This window comes from Caretta caretta, chromosome 22 (genome assembly GCF_965140235.1).
Source record: "Caretta caretta isolate rCarCar2 chromosome 22, rCarCar1.hap1, whole genome shotgun sequence".
Lineage (NCBI taxonomy): Eukaryota > Metazoa > Chordata > Testudines > Cheloniidae > Caretta > Caretta caretta.
This window is the reverse complement of record NC_134227.1, coordinates 10,241,904-10,259,215: the sequence shown is the minus strand read 5'-3', so window position 1 is coordinate 10,259,215 and position 17,312 is coordinate 10,241,904. Positions and strand designations below refer to the sequence as shown.

The 17,312-nt window shown below is 47.6% G+C and overlaps 1 protein-coding gene across 10 annotated transcripts in view; it reads left to right on the top strand.

Moving 5' to 3' along the window:
- ARHGAP32 (Rho GTPase activating protein 32) overlaps positions 1 to 12,595 on the top strand; it is a 400,497-nt gene extending 387,902 nt beyond the window's left edge. For all 10 annotated transcript variants that reach the window (XM_048827358.2, XM_075122285.1, XM_075122286.1 and 7 more), the window contains 3 exons: positions 1,875 to 2,714; positions 3,351 to 4,294; positions 5,562 to 12,595. In XM_048827358.2, the coding sequence (XP_048683315.2) occupies positions 1,875 to 2,714; positions 3,351 to 4,294; positions 5,562 to 7,802 (4,025 nt within the window). In that variant the 3' untranslated portion in view covers positions 7,803 to 12,595. The remainder of the gene's footprint in view (positions 1 to 1,874; positions 2,715 to 3,350; positions 4,295 to 5,561) is intronic.
- Positions 12,596 to 17,312: the final 4,717 nt, after the last annotated feature.

The window sequence follows — 17,312 nt, the reverse complement described above, 5'->3', positions numbered from 1 at the left end:
GCGTGACATTTCTATAGACCTGTGAATGTTACAGCACTTCATGAAGTAGATGGTGGTATCCGTAACTAAGTCCTGGGCTTCTCCTGTAAAATCGGTTTTTATAAATAGCCAGCAACTGCCCAGTCTTTTATCTAGGAGGCATGCCGTTATTTTGGAGAATCTCTATGGCCTGTGCTAGACAGGAGGTCAGACGAGATGATCACAATGGTCCCTTCTGGCCTTGGAATCTGTTGCCAAACAGGGTCACACAGTGCTCATGTTTCAGTGTGTCTACTTTTGTTAGTGCATGTAACTCATAAGCAGTCACGTACCAACAACTTAATAGCGTCAATCCAGAGTGACTGAGACCAATGGGCGTTGTTCTTGCTTTGGAGCTAAATGTTGCAAAGCAGATTTTTGCATGACTGTGGTGGCAAAGTCAGGGCGGTTTCATCCTCTATTCCCACTGCAACATTAGGGTGTAAGAAAGAACTCATTAAAGTCAGAGCAAGGTTCAGGTAATTCCCCTTGAACCTGCAACTCCTCTGTAGGTCAAAAGTGAAATTAGCTTGGACTATCCTAGTTCTTACTGGAAGTTTATAATCACCACAAAACTATCTCACAGTTGTGTAAAAACTTACAAGGGACGTTTCTAAAGGTGAAGTAGTAAGCTGGGAACACTCAATCGACTTCATTTCACGAGCACTAAAATTTAGGCCAGATCTACACTAGAAGCACTTTGCCAGTATGGGTATCCCTGTATAATATCCTAGCAAAACTCTGCTTCTGCTCACATAGCTTCCTCCACTCCCCCAGCAAAAGCAGTTTTGCCAGTATACCTGAAACTGCACTACAGGCCTTTGCCAGCATAGCTCTGGCGGTCAAGGGTGACACCCCTGACAAACATAGGTAGGGGGGCAAAGTTTGTAGCCCTTGCCTTATTCTAATGTAGGTATATAGTGAATAAAATGTAATACATTACTGACCAAGAAGTCGCATTGCTCAGTTAACCCGAACCACAGAGGTGGAAAACCAAAAAACTAATCTAGTAAACATGACCCCTATATAGCAATAATTCAATTTAAAATGCATTTGAAATCTAAGAGTACTTTACTGTCACTCCCCACCAGAATATCTGATAAAGCAAAAAGAGACTGACCCTAAAACCTTTTCTATTTGCCAAATGTATTCATATGCTTAAGAGATTTTTGCTAAGCTATTGACTGTCTAGAGCCCTGACTGAAGTGCAGTGCTCAGTGTAAGCTTACCTGTTGGGTTGCCACAGCTCCTTCACACCTATAGACCATACAGCTTTCTTGATGAGATAATTAAATAAAGGGATGCACAACTACTTAATGGACTAGATTTGCTTGTGCATTCACGTGGTACCATGGGCCAATGCAGTAATCTTCAGAGATCTTTACTGCATGTTATTTTCCTTCTAGGATCAAAAAGTAAAACCAGATTTTATTAAGACAGTGTTTTGTATCAGATCTGCTTATGTTTAACATTCACTTTCTTGACCTAGACCATCTTGGGACTTCGACTGCATTTGTTAACTTGTTTTGGGACTGTGTTTTCTAAAACCATTTGATCCATCCTACATCATCCAGGCAAACTAAACTTAAACTTAAATAGGTTTATCAACTGTTTTAGCCTAGCAAATGGTTTCAAGTACATCTACATTAGTTTCCCACACTCTCTTTAAACCAAGTTAGCCTGCACTGACTGGTTTATTATTGTTTGTATTACTTTAGTGCCAGGAGGCCACAGCTGAGATTAGTGACTCATTGTGCAGAGTTTTAAACTAAATAAAAACAGCTAGTAACTCATGCAGTTTTTAATGAACATTTATCTAGTGCCCTATTAATGCTTATCCGTCTCCTTGTTGCTAGGTGAATCTAAACTGTTCCGGCCTAGAAGACCCAGGTCCAGTAGTGATGCACTGTCTGCTTCCTTCAATGGGGAGCTCCTGGGGACCATGAACCGCTGCAATTCTTATGATAACCTGCCCCATGACAATGAGAGCGAGGGGGACGAGGGGCTGATTCATGTTCCTGCCCTCATCTCTCCTAGGTCAGCGGAAGATGTTGACCTGAGCCCACCGGATATTGGAGTAGCTAGCCTGGATTTTGACCCTATGTCTTTTCAGTGCAGTCCACCCAAGGCAGAGTCTGAGTGCCTGGATAGCAGCATCTCTCTGCTGGAGTCCATGGGTTTTAACAAGGACAAGCCAAGCATAGCTAAGAAGGACTTGGAAGCTGCTAGCCAGAGTCAGACCCCTGGCAGTGCCCCGAGCTCTGAACCAGTCTCCCCGTTCCAAGAGAAAATGAGTCCCTTCTTCACTCTGGACCTGAGCCCAACTGAGGAGAAGGTCGCCCATGCCTTCTCGCCTAAGATGGGGCGAAAGCCAATCAAGTCTCCGCTGGTGACTATGTCAGAGCCGGTCTCTTTGACACTGCCCAGACAAGCGTGCGATGGGATGCCTAGTGCTGCGGGGAGTGCCGCTTCTTCAAACTGGAGCAAAAGCATTAGCGCCAACGAAGCCACAAACAGGTCCCCAACCCAGAGGGTGTCTTTGCCCCTGAAAGCCAACGAAATGGCAGCAGGTGAGGGATGCCATCAAGAGGCCCAGACCCAGGTGACTGCTGCCAAGCCAGAGTTGCAAGAAGAAGGGGAGCGACCCATGCCAACCAGCCAGAATAAGACTGTACCTTCTGGACACACACAGCCAGGTACAGTGCGTTTTCCTCCATTCTTTCTTTAAGTTCTAAAGGGACCTGCTCCCAGAAACTTCTCTGCGTGCCTTTTAGGAAAGGGGAATACGCCTAGATTCCGATCCTAAATCAGAGGGAGTATCTTGCAGGGCAGTGCAGGTTGCTAAGGTCTCAGTAGAAACCTCTGTCTTTTCCCTCCATCACAGAATTCTTGGATACTTTCCACAATACCTTATGTGCCCCCCTTTGTCTTGTTTTTTTCATCCTATCATAAAAAATGAAACAGTTTGTAGCGTACCCTTGCATATCAGTTAACAAGTGAATTGACCACCTGCCAACACTTGAAGAAGGGTCTTTTTTTCAGCCCCAAAGCATGTGGTCCAAATTGGTTAAAGGGGGTCTCGTTCTCTGCCTTACCTTCTTCCTACCTCTCTAGAAATGCAAGAGGAATCTTTAGACAATCTCTTGGTGTGGTTTTCCTGCTGAACAGCTGTACTATTCAGCAACGGTTGCATGTGGGACGGAAGATACAGTATTTCACATCAAGGAAATGCTACTGTGAAAAGCCTCTGTTTTTTCATAATGGTCTATAGGGTTAGGTCACTATCCTTACAGAGTAACAAATCTCTCTCTCTCAATTTTCCCCCCCATTAGGAGCAGTTGCCCTCGACTCCCCCCAGGATCCTGTTCCTGTCAGTTCTGTCTCTCTTATCCCTCCTCCTCCTCCGAAAAATGCAGCGCGCATGCTGGCCTTAGCGTTAGCTGAGTCCGCACAGCAAGCATCTACTCAGTCCCAGAAGAAGCCAGGAGATGCTCATTCTGACTGTACAAATTATGGAGAGACTGACGTAGCTATAGAAAAGGTCCACCTCTCTGCTGGGGCTGCTCCAGACAAGCTCCATTTCTATACTGGTGTTCCTGAGAACCAAATCCACCTCCAGAGTGGGGGACCTGTAGACCAGGACCTCACTAGGACACCTGGGGACCGCAACCATCTACACAGTAGTACACCTGGAAATAGGGACCAGCCCCATCTAGATACTGGCATGCCTGGGGACCTGCATAGTGGCACAAAGGTGGACTGGGACCACTCCAACTTCCATACTGGAACAGTGGGGGACAAGGACCACTTCTCCTTCCATCCAGGTGGCCCTGGGGATTGGGAGCGCACTCCTCTCCCTACAGGTGCTTTGCTTAGCCAGGAACCATCCACAACAGATGTGCCTATAGATAAGCCCCACCTCCATACTTGCATATCTATGGATAAGTATCACATCCCTGTGGAGAAGCTTCATCTCCCTGCCAGCACAGCTGATGACAAACTCCAGCCTCCTCCTGTAGCTGCCAGGGAGAAAAACGCCATGGCTACAATGACATACATGACAACTATCCAGACACCAGCAACTGAGATGAGTCATGGAACAGCAGGTCAGGACACAGCGGCTGAACCCGTGGCTCAGGCAGATGTTATTGTCACGACTGCTCAGCGCATTCTTATGACCAATTCCCTAGCACCATCTCAGAGACCAGCAGACCATCAGCCAGCCATGGGACAAGTTCCAGCAGTAGCCACCAAAGGATCAAGTAATTCCAACCACGTAAGTGATGCACACATAGACCCCCACCCCGTGTGTGTGTGTGTGTGTATATTTATTTGTACATACAGCATCTGTGTGTAATAGTAGGGGTGGAATTTTGAGAAACAAAGTATGGGCTTATCCACAGAGGAGCAAGAGACATACTTTCTGCTCCAGATTCCCAGGAATTATTAGTGTATGTATAATATATACACCCACTCAGAAATATCACAGTATATTCACTGATACTTTCCAGGGAATACCTACCCCAGTACACTCCCTCCTACGCTAGTTTTAAGGGGAAAGACACTTTCCCCTTCTCAGTGATGCCAACATACCATTATTCTTGTCGTCCCACATTGTTTTGGAAACAAAGACTTGGGTCCTGGTAGGAAAGTGGGCTGTGTGCAATGAGTAATTTACACATAGCTTTGAATACAAGAACATGCTTTTGGTGTCTTAACTAGCATCCCCTAGCTCAAACATGCTGTGAACTTCCATCAGAAGTGGCTCGAACAAACCCTTTAGTCTCTTCTTAAGGATGGTATTTTTAACAGTGCTGGGATCCCCTTAGCCAGTTAGTGGCACAGTTCAGTAACAGTCCTGAATCCTGGGATTTGGTTGTAGGCTCAAATGGCTTTAGACATCACAATGCTACATGATACCAACTTGAGCCACACCAACAGAGCAACTGCATTCACACACACTTGGAATCTAAACATTGTCTGACACACACTAAGGAATAGTGTTGTTAATTCACAGGAAGTGAAATATTTGTACACTACTGATATACTACTATAGATCATGCATTAACTCAGAGCTGCGTATATAGATTTGAAACAAGGTTCACATGTGCTAAAATACATACCTTTATAAAAGCCACCTGTCAAAGTGTTCTAGGCTCTGTACAAAAAGTTTTGGCCAATTGGTCTTTAGAAACCATAGACTGACAACAGCCTTCTCCTCACCATTTATGATTACAAAAATAAATGGACAATCTCAGCACTTCCCAGCCCATCCACTAGTCCCTATTAAGCCTGGGGAAACCAGGTGCAAATTGCAGCATGTCCCAAAGATCACTAGAATACCTCTCAAAAGGCAGCATTGCCCCTGCTGTCAGCCAGAACACCCCCTGCACTCCCATGTTCAATCCAGCAGCCTGGGCTATATTGTAGGGGAGTGTGATACATTCTGTAGAGCTAATAATACGGGTATCCAGTATAGAGACTCTGCAGTGGAGGGGGAGGGATTCTCACACACTAACCTTGATGTCGTTTCTCCATACTAGGTACGAGGAGCACTGCCTCCAGAAAAGCCAGCTGAGCCTCAACTAGCCGAACCTGCTCCAGTTTTTGTCACCGAAAGTAGTTCCGCTACCCGATGTACTTCATCCACTGCTGTGTCCCACCAGGGCCATTTGGAAAAGGCCCGGGAGAACGTCAGGGCTCCCTCTTTGCACCTGCGTTCCGAGTCAGTCCCTGCACACTCCTCCTATGGCTTTGCACCCCCCATCCCGCCCGTGAGGACACTGGAGAGTAAGATAGCTGCAGCCATGCACTCCAACAGTCTGGATACAGTGAATACCTCCACTTACCATTCCTTCCTGGCTTCCTCCATTCTGCCATCGTCCGGGGAGGAGGCCTTGCCCCCACCACCGCCGCCCAAGCATGCCTCTCTGCAGTCTGCATATCTCCCCCATCCCAAGCCAGAGAGTGCCCCTGAGCCGCCCATGCCAGAGAACTATCTGCATCACAAGCCAGCGTCCGTCCATCAGTACAGGCCAGAGAGCGTCCCACCACATCTCTCCTACCACAGCAAGTCCGACCAGCACCAAGCTTACGCCTCCAGATCGGAAACACCCACATCCATGGGCCCTCGCTACACCGCCTACCCCAGCCAAGGAAAGAGCACATCAGCCCATCACTCCAAGCCTCGCAGCCGCATGGAGTACACGTCCTCCATGAGCCCTACCACCCTGCGGAGCACCGGCTACGTGGAGGAGGCTCCGCCCTACCCCACCATCCGAAGGGTGCAGTCGCTGCACGTCTCCACCCCTTCCACCATCCGCTCCGTCCCCATTTCACGGACAGAGGTGCCTCCCGACGATGAGCCCGTGTACTGCCCGCGGCCCCTCTATCAGTACAAGCCATGCCAGCCCCACTCAGATTATCATGTCACTCAGCTGCAGCCTTACTTCGAGAACGGGCGTGTGCATTACAGGTATAGCCCTTATTCCAGCTCGTCTGGCTCCTCCTATTACCCCACAGCAGCAGAGGGGGGGGTTTATGACCTGGACCCCTACAGCACGATGCGGCTCAGGCACTTCCACCCCCTTCCTAGCCGAGACTTTGCATCCTACACCTCGAGGCTGCAAAGTAAGAATCTCTACCGCTATCCTGGCCTGCCTGCCTATCCTCGGGGAGGCCTGATGAGTCACCTGGTGGGAAAAGAGCACAGCTTTATCAGCAGAGATGTGCCCCCAGCCCCGGACATCAAGCACACGTACGTGTCATGGGACCTGGAGGACATGGAGAAATACCGCCTGCAGTCCATCCGCCGGGAGAGCCGCTCACGCCAGAAAGCGAAAGGGCCAGTGATGTCCCAGTATGACAACCTGGGTCCGCTGCTGCAGGAGGAGCTGGACATCATCCACCTCCGCAGCAAATCCGATCCTGGGAAAACTGGTCTCCTGACTGTGGCCGAAGGGAGGTATCCAACCACGGCAGCCACCCCTGAAGGGGACGAACGTTACTATCTGCAGCACTCAGAGGCGGAGCCAGACAGAGCCCATTACCATGGGGCCTATGGGAACGGGCAGTCAGAGAAGCCTTCCCTTCCCCAGAAGCAGAGCAGCATCAGGAGCAGAAAGCTGCACGAGCCAGGCTGTAACGCTACAGAGCACAGGGGACACCTGCAGCAGGAAGCAAGCCATCGGCAGCCTTCGGAATCCAAAAATGGGCCCCCTTACCCCGACTTCAGGCCAAAGGGTGGCCAGGAACCCATGGAGCCCATTGGTTTCCAGCACTCAGGTGGGAAGTACGTCACAGCCGGCCAGGAGGCCCTGAGACTCAACCACAAGGAAGCGAAGCTGGCAGAGGACCGGCCAGACTTGGAAAGGCCTCGAGCCAGGCAAATAGCTCCTGGCGAGAAACACACCAGAGACTGCTATAATAAAGAGGAGGAGCACCATGTCCAACCCATGGCGCCACCTCCCAAGCCAGAACGGAGCCAGAGCCTCAGAATCCGGCATCCGGAGAACATGGACAGGGACCCTAGCCTCCTGTACCCATACCAAACCCTTGGCAAACGCCAAAGCAGTATGACAGTGTTGTCCCAGTACGATAATTTGGAGGATTACCATACCATGCCTCAGCACCAAAGAGGGGGCTACCTTGGAGGAGGGGGGTTCATGCCCCCTGGCTTTCCCCATTCACACAGTAGGACATACGCCACAGCTTTGGGCCAGGGGGCCTTTCTCCCTACAGAGCTGTGTTTGCAGAGGCCGGAGACAGAGATCCATGCTGAGTGAGCTGGGGGAAGGAGGGATAGAGCCTAAGCAGCCTCTGCTGGACAGTGGACTGTTTTATTTTTTCAATGACAAAATTTAAAAAAAAAAAGCACCCCACTCTCAACCCTGCCACCAGCTCACCACTCAATGTTTGTCCTAGGTGTATAGTTTTCTTTCGTGTCGTTTGAGAGGTTGGAATGATCGTGCAGGCTGTGTTGGAATGCGGAAAGATGAGCCAGGACCCAGAGAGGCAGAGCAGATCTGAAAGAGGCATGGTGTGGAGGGGAAAAGGGGTTTTCCTTCCCCTGGTTTGACACGGGCTGCTGGTTGCATGCAGCTTTCTCTTGGCATATCCAGTCACTCTCCCAGCTGCCAACATTAGAGGAGTTGCATGGATACGTTTTACCCTTTGAATGAGATGCCAGAGGGGAGTCTCTGTTCTGACCCTTTCAGATTGCATCAGTAGCACATTGCAAGCTGTGGGAAAAGGACAGCTTCCAAGTGTTGGTTTCCTCCTAGATTATTGGTGCTCTGCCTCCCCTTGAAAATTGTGCAGGGGTAGACAGAGATTGGCCCCAAGACAGAACACAGGCTGGTTTTTAAAGGCTCATTAAACAAGCTGCTTCTGGCTATAAGAAGGGATATTTACCGAAACTCAAGAGTTCACCCTCATTCTGTAAATGGAGATGAGCTTTGAAAGTAAAAAAACCTACCCCCTCTCCCCCCCACACACACACTTGGGTACAGGTGATTGAACAGCATACACATTTCATGCTAATTCCTCTTTACTTACAGGCTACCTGCAGTACCAGCTATTTAATTGCACGTCCTAGCTGGCCAGAAACTACTATCTATTTACAATGTCACTAGATGATTACGTCCAGCTTGTAAACTAGAGCACAGGTTCCCTGCTGGGAGCGACTTGCACAACCATGGAGTTGCTCTGGCCCAAATAACTCAGTCCTTCATGGAAAACTCCTGTTGACTTTCATATGCGGCCTACAGGATGAGGCCCTCACTCATGAGATTGCAGTGAGTTGATGTAAGCACAGAGCAGTTACGTGCATGCTATGAAATAGCATTGCCTCCCTTCAGGCAGCGGGAAGGGAAGGGACAGTGCACTTCTTTACAGCACACACCTGGTGTTGCCTTGCCTATTTAATAGAAACAAGACAGCGTTTCATCTGCAGCCTCTCTGGGTTCACAGCCATTTTAACCCGGCTATAAATCACATACATTTTATGAGACAGGGCTTCCTAGAAAATCCTTGAGATTTAGCATTTAAAACATTCAGAGTTCACCCATGGTACTGGGACCTTTCATGTACTGGTGGATCACACAACATCTCTCCCTGTTTTGAAATTCAGAGGGTTTACTTAAAGAAAGCACCTGAAAAGTTCTCTTAGCTGGAAGTCCTGCAGCTAGCATAGCTAAGATTATTAAAGGAACTCATGTCAGAGCCTCCTAGAACAAGTGTTTTATTCATTGCTATTTTGGGCTTTTAAAGTAATAATAAAAACCTGTCAGCGCTCACAGGGGACCACCACCCTTCTAGTAGGTACCTAGTCATTAGGATTTTGGTTCTTTTACTCTCATAGCCTTTTCTGGGGCTGTTTCAACTAGGATAGCCTATGGTCTGATTTTATTGTGCAATGTATTGTTTTAAGAAGAATATGTTCAATATAGAGTTTTTCCTAAATGTTATGGAAATAAATTTAGCTGTCAGGAAAAAAGCACTGTGATCCAGGTTACCTCAATATCATTCACCTTGTGACTAATTATCAACTAGAGGGTATTATTCTTTGGGGGTGTGTGAAAAGGGCTGTTAGCTGAGAACACGGGGCCACTTCTGCTAGTAAATCTGGCTTTCCCCAATATAATCTGTCCAGGGGAGTCTAGCTACAGTAGTCAGTCAAGCTATGTTTAGAGACTAGTATTGGGTCTTCGCACTTCATCTCCCCTCTGCTGTTCCAGAGTGTCAGCCTCCCTTGTTCTGGATTTGGGGCAGGTACAGGCTATTCAGGTGACAAGGACAGCCTGTCAAATCTCTCCCCCTCAATGCCTTAATTCTCTCCACCATCCTCTCTGTGTTGGCCTTAAGTTACCCAGAGAAATAGCTGAACTAAGCTGCTTTGAATGTCTTTGCTCATTTGCTTGCTCCTATAGGGCATAAACAGTATCTCCAAAAGATTTCCACTCCTTACAAGCCGTAGCAGCAAGAGACAGAGCCTGGGATCTCCGCCTGATCCATTGTTCACAGCACTCTACCATCACTGGGTTCCTTGGAAGTCAAGGCCCCTCAGCACCATACAGGAATGGCCCCATAAGTGAACAACTGACCCCATCACTAGGGACTTGTCTAGACAAATTAAATTAAATTAATCTGGAATAAAGGTAGGGTGTGACTTTAGAGCAAACTAGCTATTCCTGGTTAACCTCCATGGATGGATGCTCTTATACCAGAATAAGAGAGCTTTAGTCCAGATTAGATTAATCCCTGGATTAAACTAATTCAGATGTTCTTATTCTGGAATAAGAGCCTCCACGCATGGAGTTAGTCAGGAAATAGTGAAGACAGACAAACTGATTAATGGCGTCACAGGTTGTGCCCACTCTTGGCCCTGTGCGGTCCCCCCTTCAGTAAGACAGCCCTTCTCGGGGGTCGCCCTCTGCATGCAAACCATTGGAAACACAAGAAAATCCACCACTTTGTCACAACATCTCTGTGATAACAGCCCTCTAAGAGATCAGGGATCTTTCTTTTTTGTTCCAGCATGAGACATTCATTCAGCCTCTTCCCTTTAACGTACTTGGGAACGAGTTTATCCCTAGTCTCCTCCCATGCCCAGCCTTATCAACATGTGATTGGAGGGCCAGCAGCCCTGTAAGAGTCCAGTGTTAGGGCAGGTGCCCTAATGAAGGGGTGAGACTAGAGCAGCAAGCAAGGAACATGAACCCTTCATGGGCACGCAACTGCTAACAGCTGCTAATATTTTGAACCTTCTTTCCCCCTTGACAAAGCCATATAGTGAACTATGCAGTTCTGCTCTTGTACTGTGGTTACATTTTGGAACTTGATGGCCCTTAGAGAAATGGTCCCACCCCCTTCATTAGATTATACACCCAACAGTGTCCATTCTTCAGGAAAAAGGGGACGGGAATTGCCCCAGGTCACTCAAGAGTCTCAGGTGGCCCTTGGCCAAGTAATAGTTGGGTATGATGCACAATATGACATATAGGGGGATTATTTAGAAGTCCCATCAGTGAATGGGGTAAGGAGGGGAAAAAATAGGATGATAACGTACCAACTATGTGCCAGATTCCGCTCATCTGTAGTAACCTATTGTCTAAGTATAACTTCAGTAAGAATCCATGAGCAGTAGCAGATTTGGCAAGTTCCCTATACCTGTATCACTGCCTGCCTGCCTCTTTATTGCCACTTGCTGAGTTTTCAGCTTAATTTCTCATTACCATGTGAGAGAGTTTGGGCCCAGTTCTGCTCTGGGAGTGGTGCAGAGATCTGCTCTGGATTTGCACCTGCAACTCAGAGCAGAATGTGGCGCATAAAGCAAGCTCTCCAAGAGTACAGATGTTGAGCTAACAACCAAGGCATGGGCCCTGGCACATCTACTTCAGTTCTGATTTTAAAAATTCTGATCAGGTTTAAACTTTATGCATATGACAGTAAAAACTTTGTGCCTACAGGTCTTTACAGAGGTAATAGGCTTGTGCTTATCGCTTGGGGGTGGGGGGTAGGGGTATCAGTGAGGATTGCACAGGTGTAGCAAATTGCTACACAAAACTAAAACAAACTTGAAAAATGTATTGTTCCCTTTAGCTACAAAAGGGACAGACCCTCGTGTGTAGTCTTTGCCATTCATCTCATTGGTATGTAGACAAAGCATTGACTGAAACAGTTTGTAATGTGCTAGAAAATCTGAATGAAAAATTGCATTGAACATTTATTTTTTAAAGGGCCTGTGACACTTTTCCAGAACCTTGTGCTACAGAAGTCTGATGCCACAGACATGGTGTAGTTTAAAGAGGTGTACACAGTAACCCCAGTGCGTGCAACCATTCTTGCAAAAACCAACACGCATGGTGATTTTTGCAGTTCGTTTTCCTGCTGTAGAAATTTGACCCTTTTTGCCCTAAGCCGCACGAGAGAGAAATCCCAGAAAGCCTTAGGATTACCTTCAGCGTTCCCTTCACTTTAATTTATAGAGTGTCTTATTTTCATGTTTGGGTTTTTTTGTTTTTGGTGGAATTTTTGTGAACTAGTGTAAAATGTATATGCTGACAAGCTCATGTATTTTTATGTAAATATTTTTGTGGTTTTCCCAGCCCCGCTCTGTAAATACTTAGATTCTCATTTTCTTTCCACTTTGTATGATGCGGATGTGGTTTTGTTTTCTGTTTTTATTTGTACTGTAATGCAATGATCCAGACTGAGGTGTCTTGTAGTATTTAAAAAAAAACAAGTCAGCAGTTCCACTGAGCTCACATTCAGATGTACAACCCAACAGCATTAATCAAGCCAGGTTAAAACCTACTCCTTTACATTTGTGTGTGTTTGTGCCTCGGCCAGGTTAATTAACAATATACTGAAAAGCGATAGGGCATGGGAAAACTAGTTTAGAGCCATGAGGTTTTGGGGCCAGGTACCTCGAAAGACAAGAGAGGTGATGAGTGCTGTATTTACGTGCCAAGCCTATTGCAAATTGCTGCCTGTCAGTCTGTCCCGGCGCTTATCTGTTCAGTTACACCTGTGGCATAACTGTTCTGAAAAGAAAAAATAAACCAACCTTGGCTTTCCTAGTCTCCTTTTCTTCTCATCCCGAATTACTAGGCAAGGAGCAATGCTGCAGGAGTAGCACAAAAGGGAGGTGGCAGTTTCCTAACAACAGCGGGATTCCAAAATTGGGTTTGGCCATTAAAACAGGTGGATGGTGGGAGAAGTGAACTCTTGTGGGCAGGAACTAGCTGTACCCCATGACTAGGGAATCCTGAGTACTACTGTATTTACAGGTATCAACAAAATTCATTAAACAGCATCAGATTTTTCCCCTGCAGTCATCGTTTTCTGCCATTAACATGGTCTAACCATTTCAGTTGATGCCACCAACCTACACCTACACCCCCACCCTAAGAAGTTACATCTCCCGCTCCTGAAAGTAACCCTGCAGACTGAATGCCAGTGGATAACACAACATCTTTATACAGAGAAGCTCTCCCCCTCCTTGCAAGATAACAGGAATTTCAAAGGGCTGCTTTGACCGCTCCCCATCTGTTTTAGAGGTTTTAATGCTGCTCTTCTCTCACAAGTCACAGCATTTAGGGTATATCTATACTGCATTGTAAACCTGGATCTGTGGGACATGGGCTTAGTGTGCATGTTACACTACACAGACAACCTGACTCAGGTCCACACTTTGACCTGAACCCCGGTCTTCTGCATCCCAGATGTGTGCCCCAGCCACTGGGCTACTGACTGTAATAGGCCACCTGAGCAGCTGACCTGGCTTACGTGCCTAAGACCAGGAAAGGCATCACGGTTGAGAATCCCAAGCAGAGGCAGGCGCCTACAGAGTTAGGCACGTCTTATTGGCTAGCTTAGGCAGCTCCCAGTTGGCTTGTTGGCATCTGTGAATCCCTTCCTGAGATGTCTAACTCTCCGTGGCCTATTGGGGCTGTAAATTCCACTGGGTGGCAGGGCTCAGCGTTGCAACCCACTGACGTCCCCTGTGTGAATCAAGCCCTAACGCTTTTGCTGCACTAAGAGATTCCGGGGCTCACATCTTCTACAGCCCAATTTCCTGACTGCCACCTTTGTTCTACATTGAATGCAGCAAAAAGGGGAGTCAAACTAATTATTAAGTTAAGGGGGCTGCATGAAAACAGGTGTCTAGTAGAAACAGTGCAGTCTTGTGCACATGATGGACATCATACTGTGCTAGAAGGGTTAGAAAAAACAATGGCAAAGATGGAGTGGAAGACGGGGGGAGAGGAAAACCACCTAGCAACCAGGGTTGCTGGGGGGGGGGGGGGTTGGTATAAATAGTAGTGCCTGAAAATGAAGCAACAGGTAAACACCAGCAATCTGGGGGCCTGTTTTAAGCTCTTTATAAAGCTGCTTTTCATCTGAGGCAATAGTCCATGCATGTCTAGGGAGCATCATTTGGAGTTTGGGGGAGTGTTTTTAACCCTTCTGAGTCACAAGTAACAGCATGCTGGCCAAGTGACTCTTGGCAGTCCCTGTCCGCCGCATTGCCTTCAGGTGTAACTAGGACCCAGTGCACAATCTGGATTCGCAAAAAGAAAAGGAGTACTTGTGGCACCTTAGAGACTAACCAATTTATTTGAGCATGAGCTTTCGTGAGCTACAGCCCACTTCATCTGGATTCTGTTCATGGTGCACAAGGAGGAATAGACCCCAACTAAGCTCACAGGAGTGAAAAACTAGGTGCACGCACATGCACACACACCCCCCAGCTCTGACAGCACCATTTTTAGAGTCTCTTTCAGACTGAAGCTGTCCTTTAGCCATTTGCCCTGTAGTTCGTTATCCAAGACCTCCACTCAGAGAAGGCACACAGCACCATGTCCTTTCTGGAACTACTCCTTGCTCATTTTACTATCTGGAATTTGCTTTTCGTGGCTGTTGAAACAGGTGAGTGAAACCTGATCGCCTTGGTGCCAAGTATTCATGCTAGGAGAGCTCAAATGTTTGCATAAAGCGAGCGGTCACACAGTGAGGTTACCCCGATTGGAATGAGTAGGCAGTTCAGACATCGGACATTCAGGGCAGCGGGGTCCAGCTAGGTGGCCCTAGCCTGTTTGAATTAGCGAGTGCCTCATGCACAATCCGACTGGGGAACCCTGAGGTGCTCACCACTTTATGGGGCATGTAAAGTAAGAGAGCTCCAGAAAATAAAGTTTCTCTCAACTGGTGGCTTTCAAAGCTGAGCTGGAGGTGATCAAGCCCAACTCAGGAGACAAGTGCCTTTGACAGCCTTTTGTCAAGCCATCCAGCCTTCACCACCTCTAAAGATTGCTGCTGCTCAACGGTGCCTTCCCTTAATCTGAATATCTGCAACAAGTGCTTTTTATTTTAGAGTGGCTTTCCTCCAGAAAGATCCCAAAGAACTTTAAACTACCACCACATAGGAACCACTGATACAGAAAAACAGCCACCTTTGGGATGTGGGGCAGAGACTAGGTAGCACGCTACATGTCCACAATGAGTGGGCCAGACACACACGGGCCAACCCGTTCTAACAAACGGGGCCACAGAAACTCGAGTGTCCACAGCAAGCCGACAGCATCTCTCCTTATCAAAAGGAGTCCCCCAAAAGAGCCACAAAGATACAACTAGCCCAGGGGTTCTCAATCTTCATTGCACCACCACGCCCTTCTGACAAGAAAAGTTACTTCACGATCCCAGCAAGTCTAAGCCAGCTATGACGACCCCATTCAAAGGGGGTCAGGACCCACTTTGGGGTCCCGACCCACAGTTAGAACCGCTGAACTAGACAATCAGTGTATGTGCCACGTGAGAGCTGGGCCAGCCTGGCCAAGATTGGTCTGCAAGTTTTTAGGAGTCATTTCCAAAACATGATGTTTAGCTCAATAAAGCCATTGCTAGGGCCTGTCGCCAGCTGACAAGAATGGTCTGAACACTCTGATAAAGTCATTTCTATAACCTGAAGAACAACACTAACTTTCTCCCTGAAGTCCCAGGATGAAGCACTCCCAAGCCAGGAAGTGCCCATGCTAAGGTCACAATAACATACTATTCCCCTCCCCACCCCAGAACCCCTCTGTAAAGATCAAACACACTCCATCCATGTTAGCCAGGCAGCCTAGCTCCATGCAGGGGAGCTAAGGAAGTGGAAGCCACGTTGCAGGCCTCCCAGCAAAGGCCTTTTTCAGGAGGGACTTGGAGACAGTGGGAGATCTCAGGTCGAATCAGAGGTTCAGTGTAGGTGGCGAATACCACAAGGGACTGAAGTTTTTGTTTGACTTGGGCAGAGCAAAGGGGCAAACGACAAAAGATGGAGGGAAGAGAAGAATGCAAGCAAGCACGCAAGGGCTTCTAGCTCCACCGTAGCTCTAGGCAAGTGGCACCTCATAACTCTGCTGAAAGGGCATTTCAGGACAGGCTCCAGCAAGGCTTCTCAGTGAGCACAACAGCCATCCCTTCCCACCTCCATGGTCTCCCAGGGCAGACTATTTCTCCCCACCCTCAATGTTCAAAACCCAATATTGGCTATGTCCAGTCTCATCACCGCAGCCAGATTCGTGGCTTGCAGAACTCAATTACTCAACGGAATCAAAGAGAAGGGCAAGAGCCAAGTTTATCTACCCAGGAACTTAGATGGCCCTTCACTACCGTGGTTCATCACCATAGCATTGGAGTGTCTAGAAGCATTCAGGCAAGCAAGCAGGCTTGGATCTTAAGCAACCTCCCCTGTTCACCATGGAAATCTCTCTCCACAAGCAGCACTGAGATAATAGTGAAACTAACCCACTCAGGCAAGGACATTCAAAGGACACACAGAGGTGTTACTGGAAGACATTCAGGGTATGTCTACACTGCAGCTGGAGATGTACCTTCCAGCTCTGGTAGATGTACACATGCTAGCTTTGATCAAGTTAGCATGCTAAAAATAGCATTGTGAGGGCAGCAGCCTAGCTGGCAGGAGGGGCTACTCAATGAAATTTTAAATTTCTGATTCCGAACGCCCCAAAGCTACTCCTGCAAAAGGTGGTTAAAAGTTGATCCTGAAAAACATTCAGTCGCAGACAGTCACAAAAACTCACGGGCTGCATCCAAATATTAAAGAGCCCTTCATCATCCCAGCACAAGACAGCTCCAAGGGCATTTCAGGCCACAAGGCAAGGAAACCAAAGCTTCAAGACAATATGTGTAAGGATGTGTAAGGCATTATTAAAAACTGATACCACCCACCAGGGTTTTGGCCCCTTAACTCCAGTCCTCACCATCGAAGTTCTATCTATAGAGATGAAAATGTGGGTCTCAATTAAGTTAGCTCAATCAAGTCGTCTTAACTTGACTGACACCTCCAGCCCCCTTCAGTACCACGGACACAACTAACATTTGGTCTGGTCGTACTGTAGCCTGGGTGGGAGACTACAAGTGATCCCAACCAGCACAATTGACCTGAAAGCTGTTCAACTACAAAGGGGAGGGCTAACTCAACTGGGCCTTTATGCCCACATAGAACAAACTCCTGGTGTTTTTTCTTCAGCTGTGGTCAGTACGGTGGAGGGAGCTCTAGCTTTGGATGACTGGAGCCACGGGTGGGTGATGACAGAACCGTTCATTCCGTTTCTATGTAGATTGAAGATAGCCACACAGGCTTGAAATAGAAAGCACCTAGGGTAAAATTAACACCGGTGGGAGAAGCATGGTCCAATGAACAGGTCAGTGGCCTTTGAGTCAGGACACTTGGATTCTAGTCGCACCTCTGCCACTAAATTTGCTGTGGGACCTTGAGAAAGTCACTT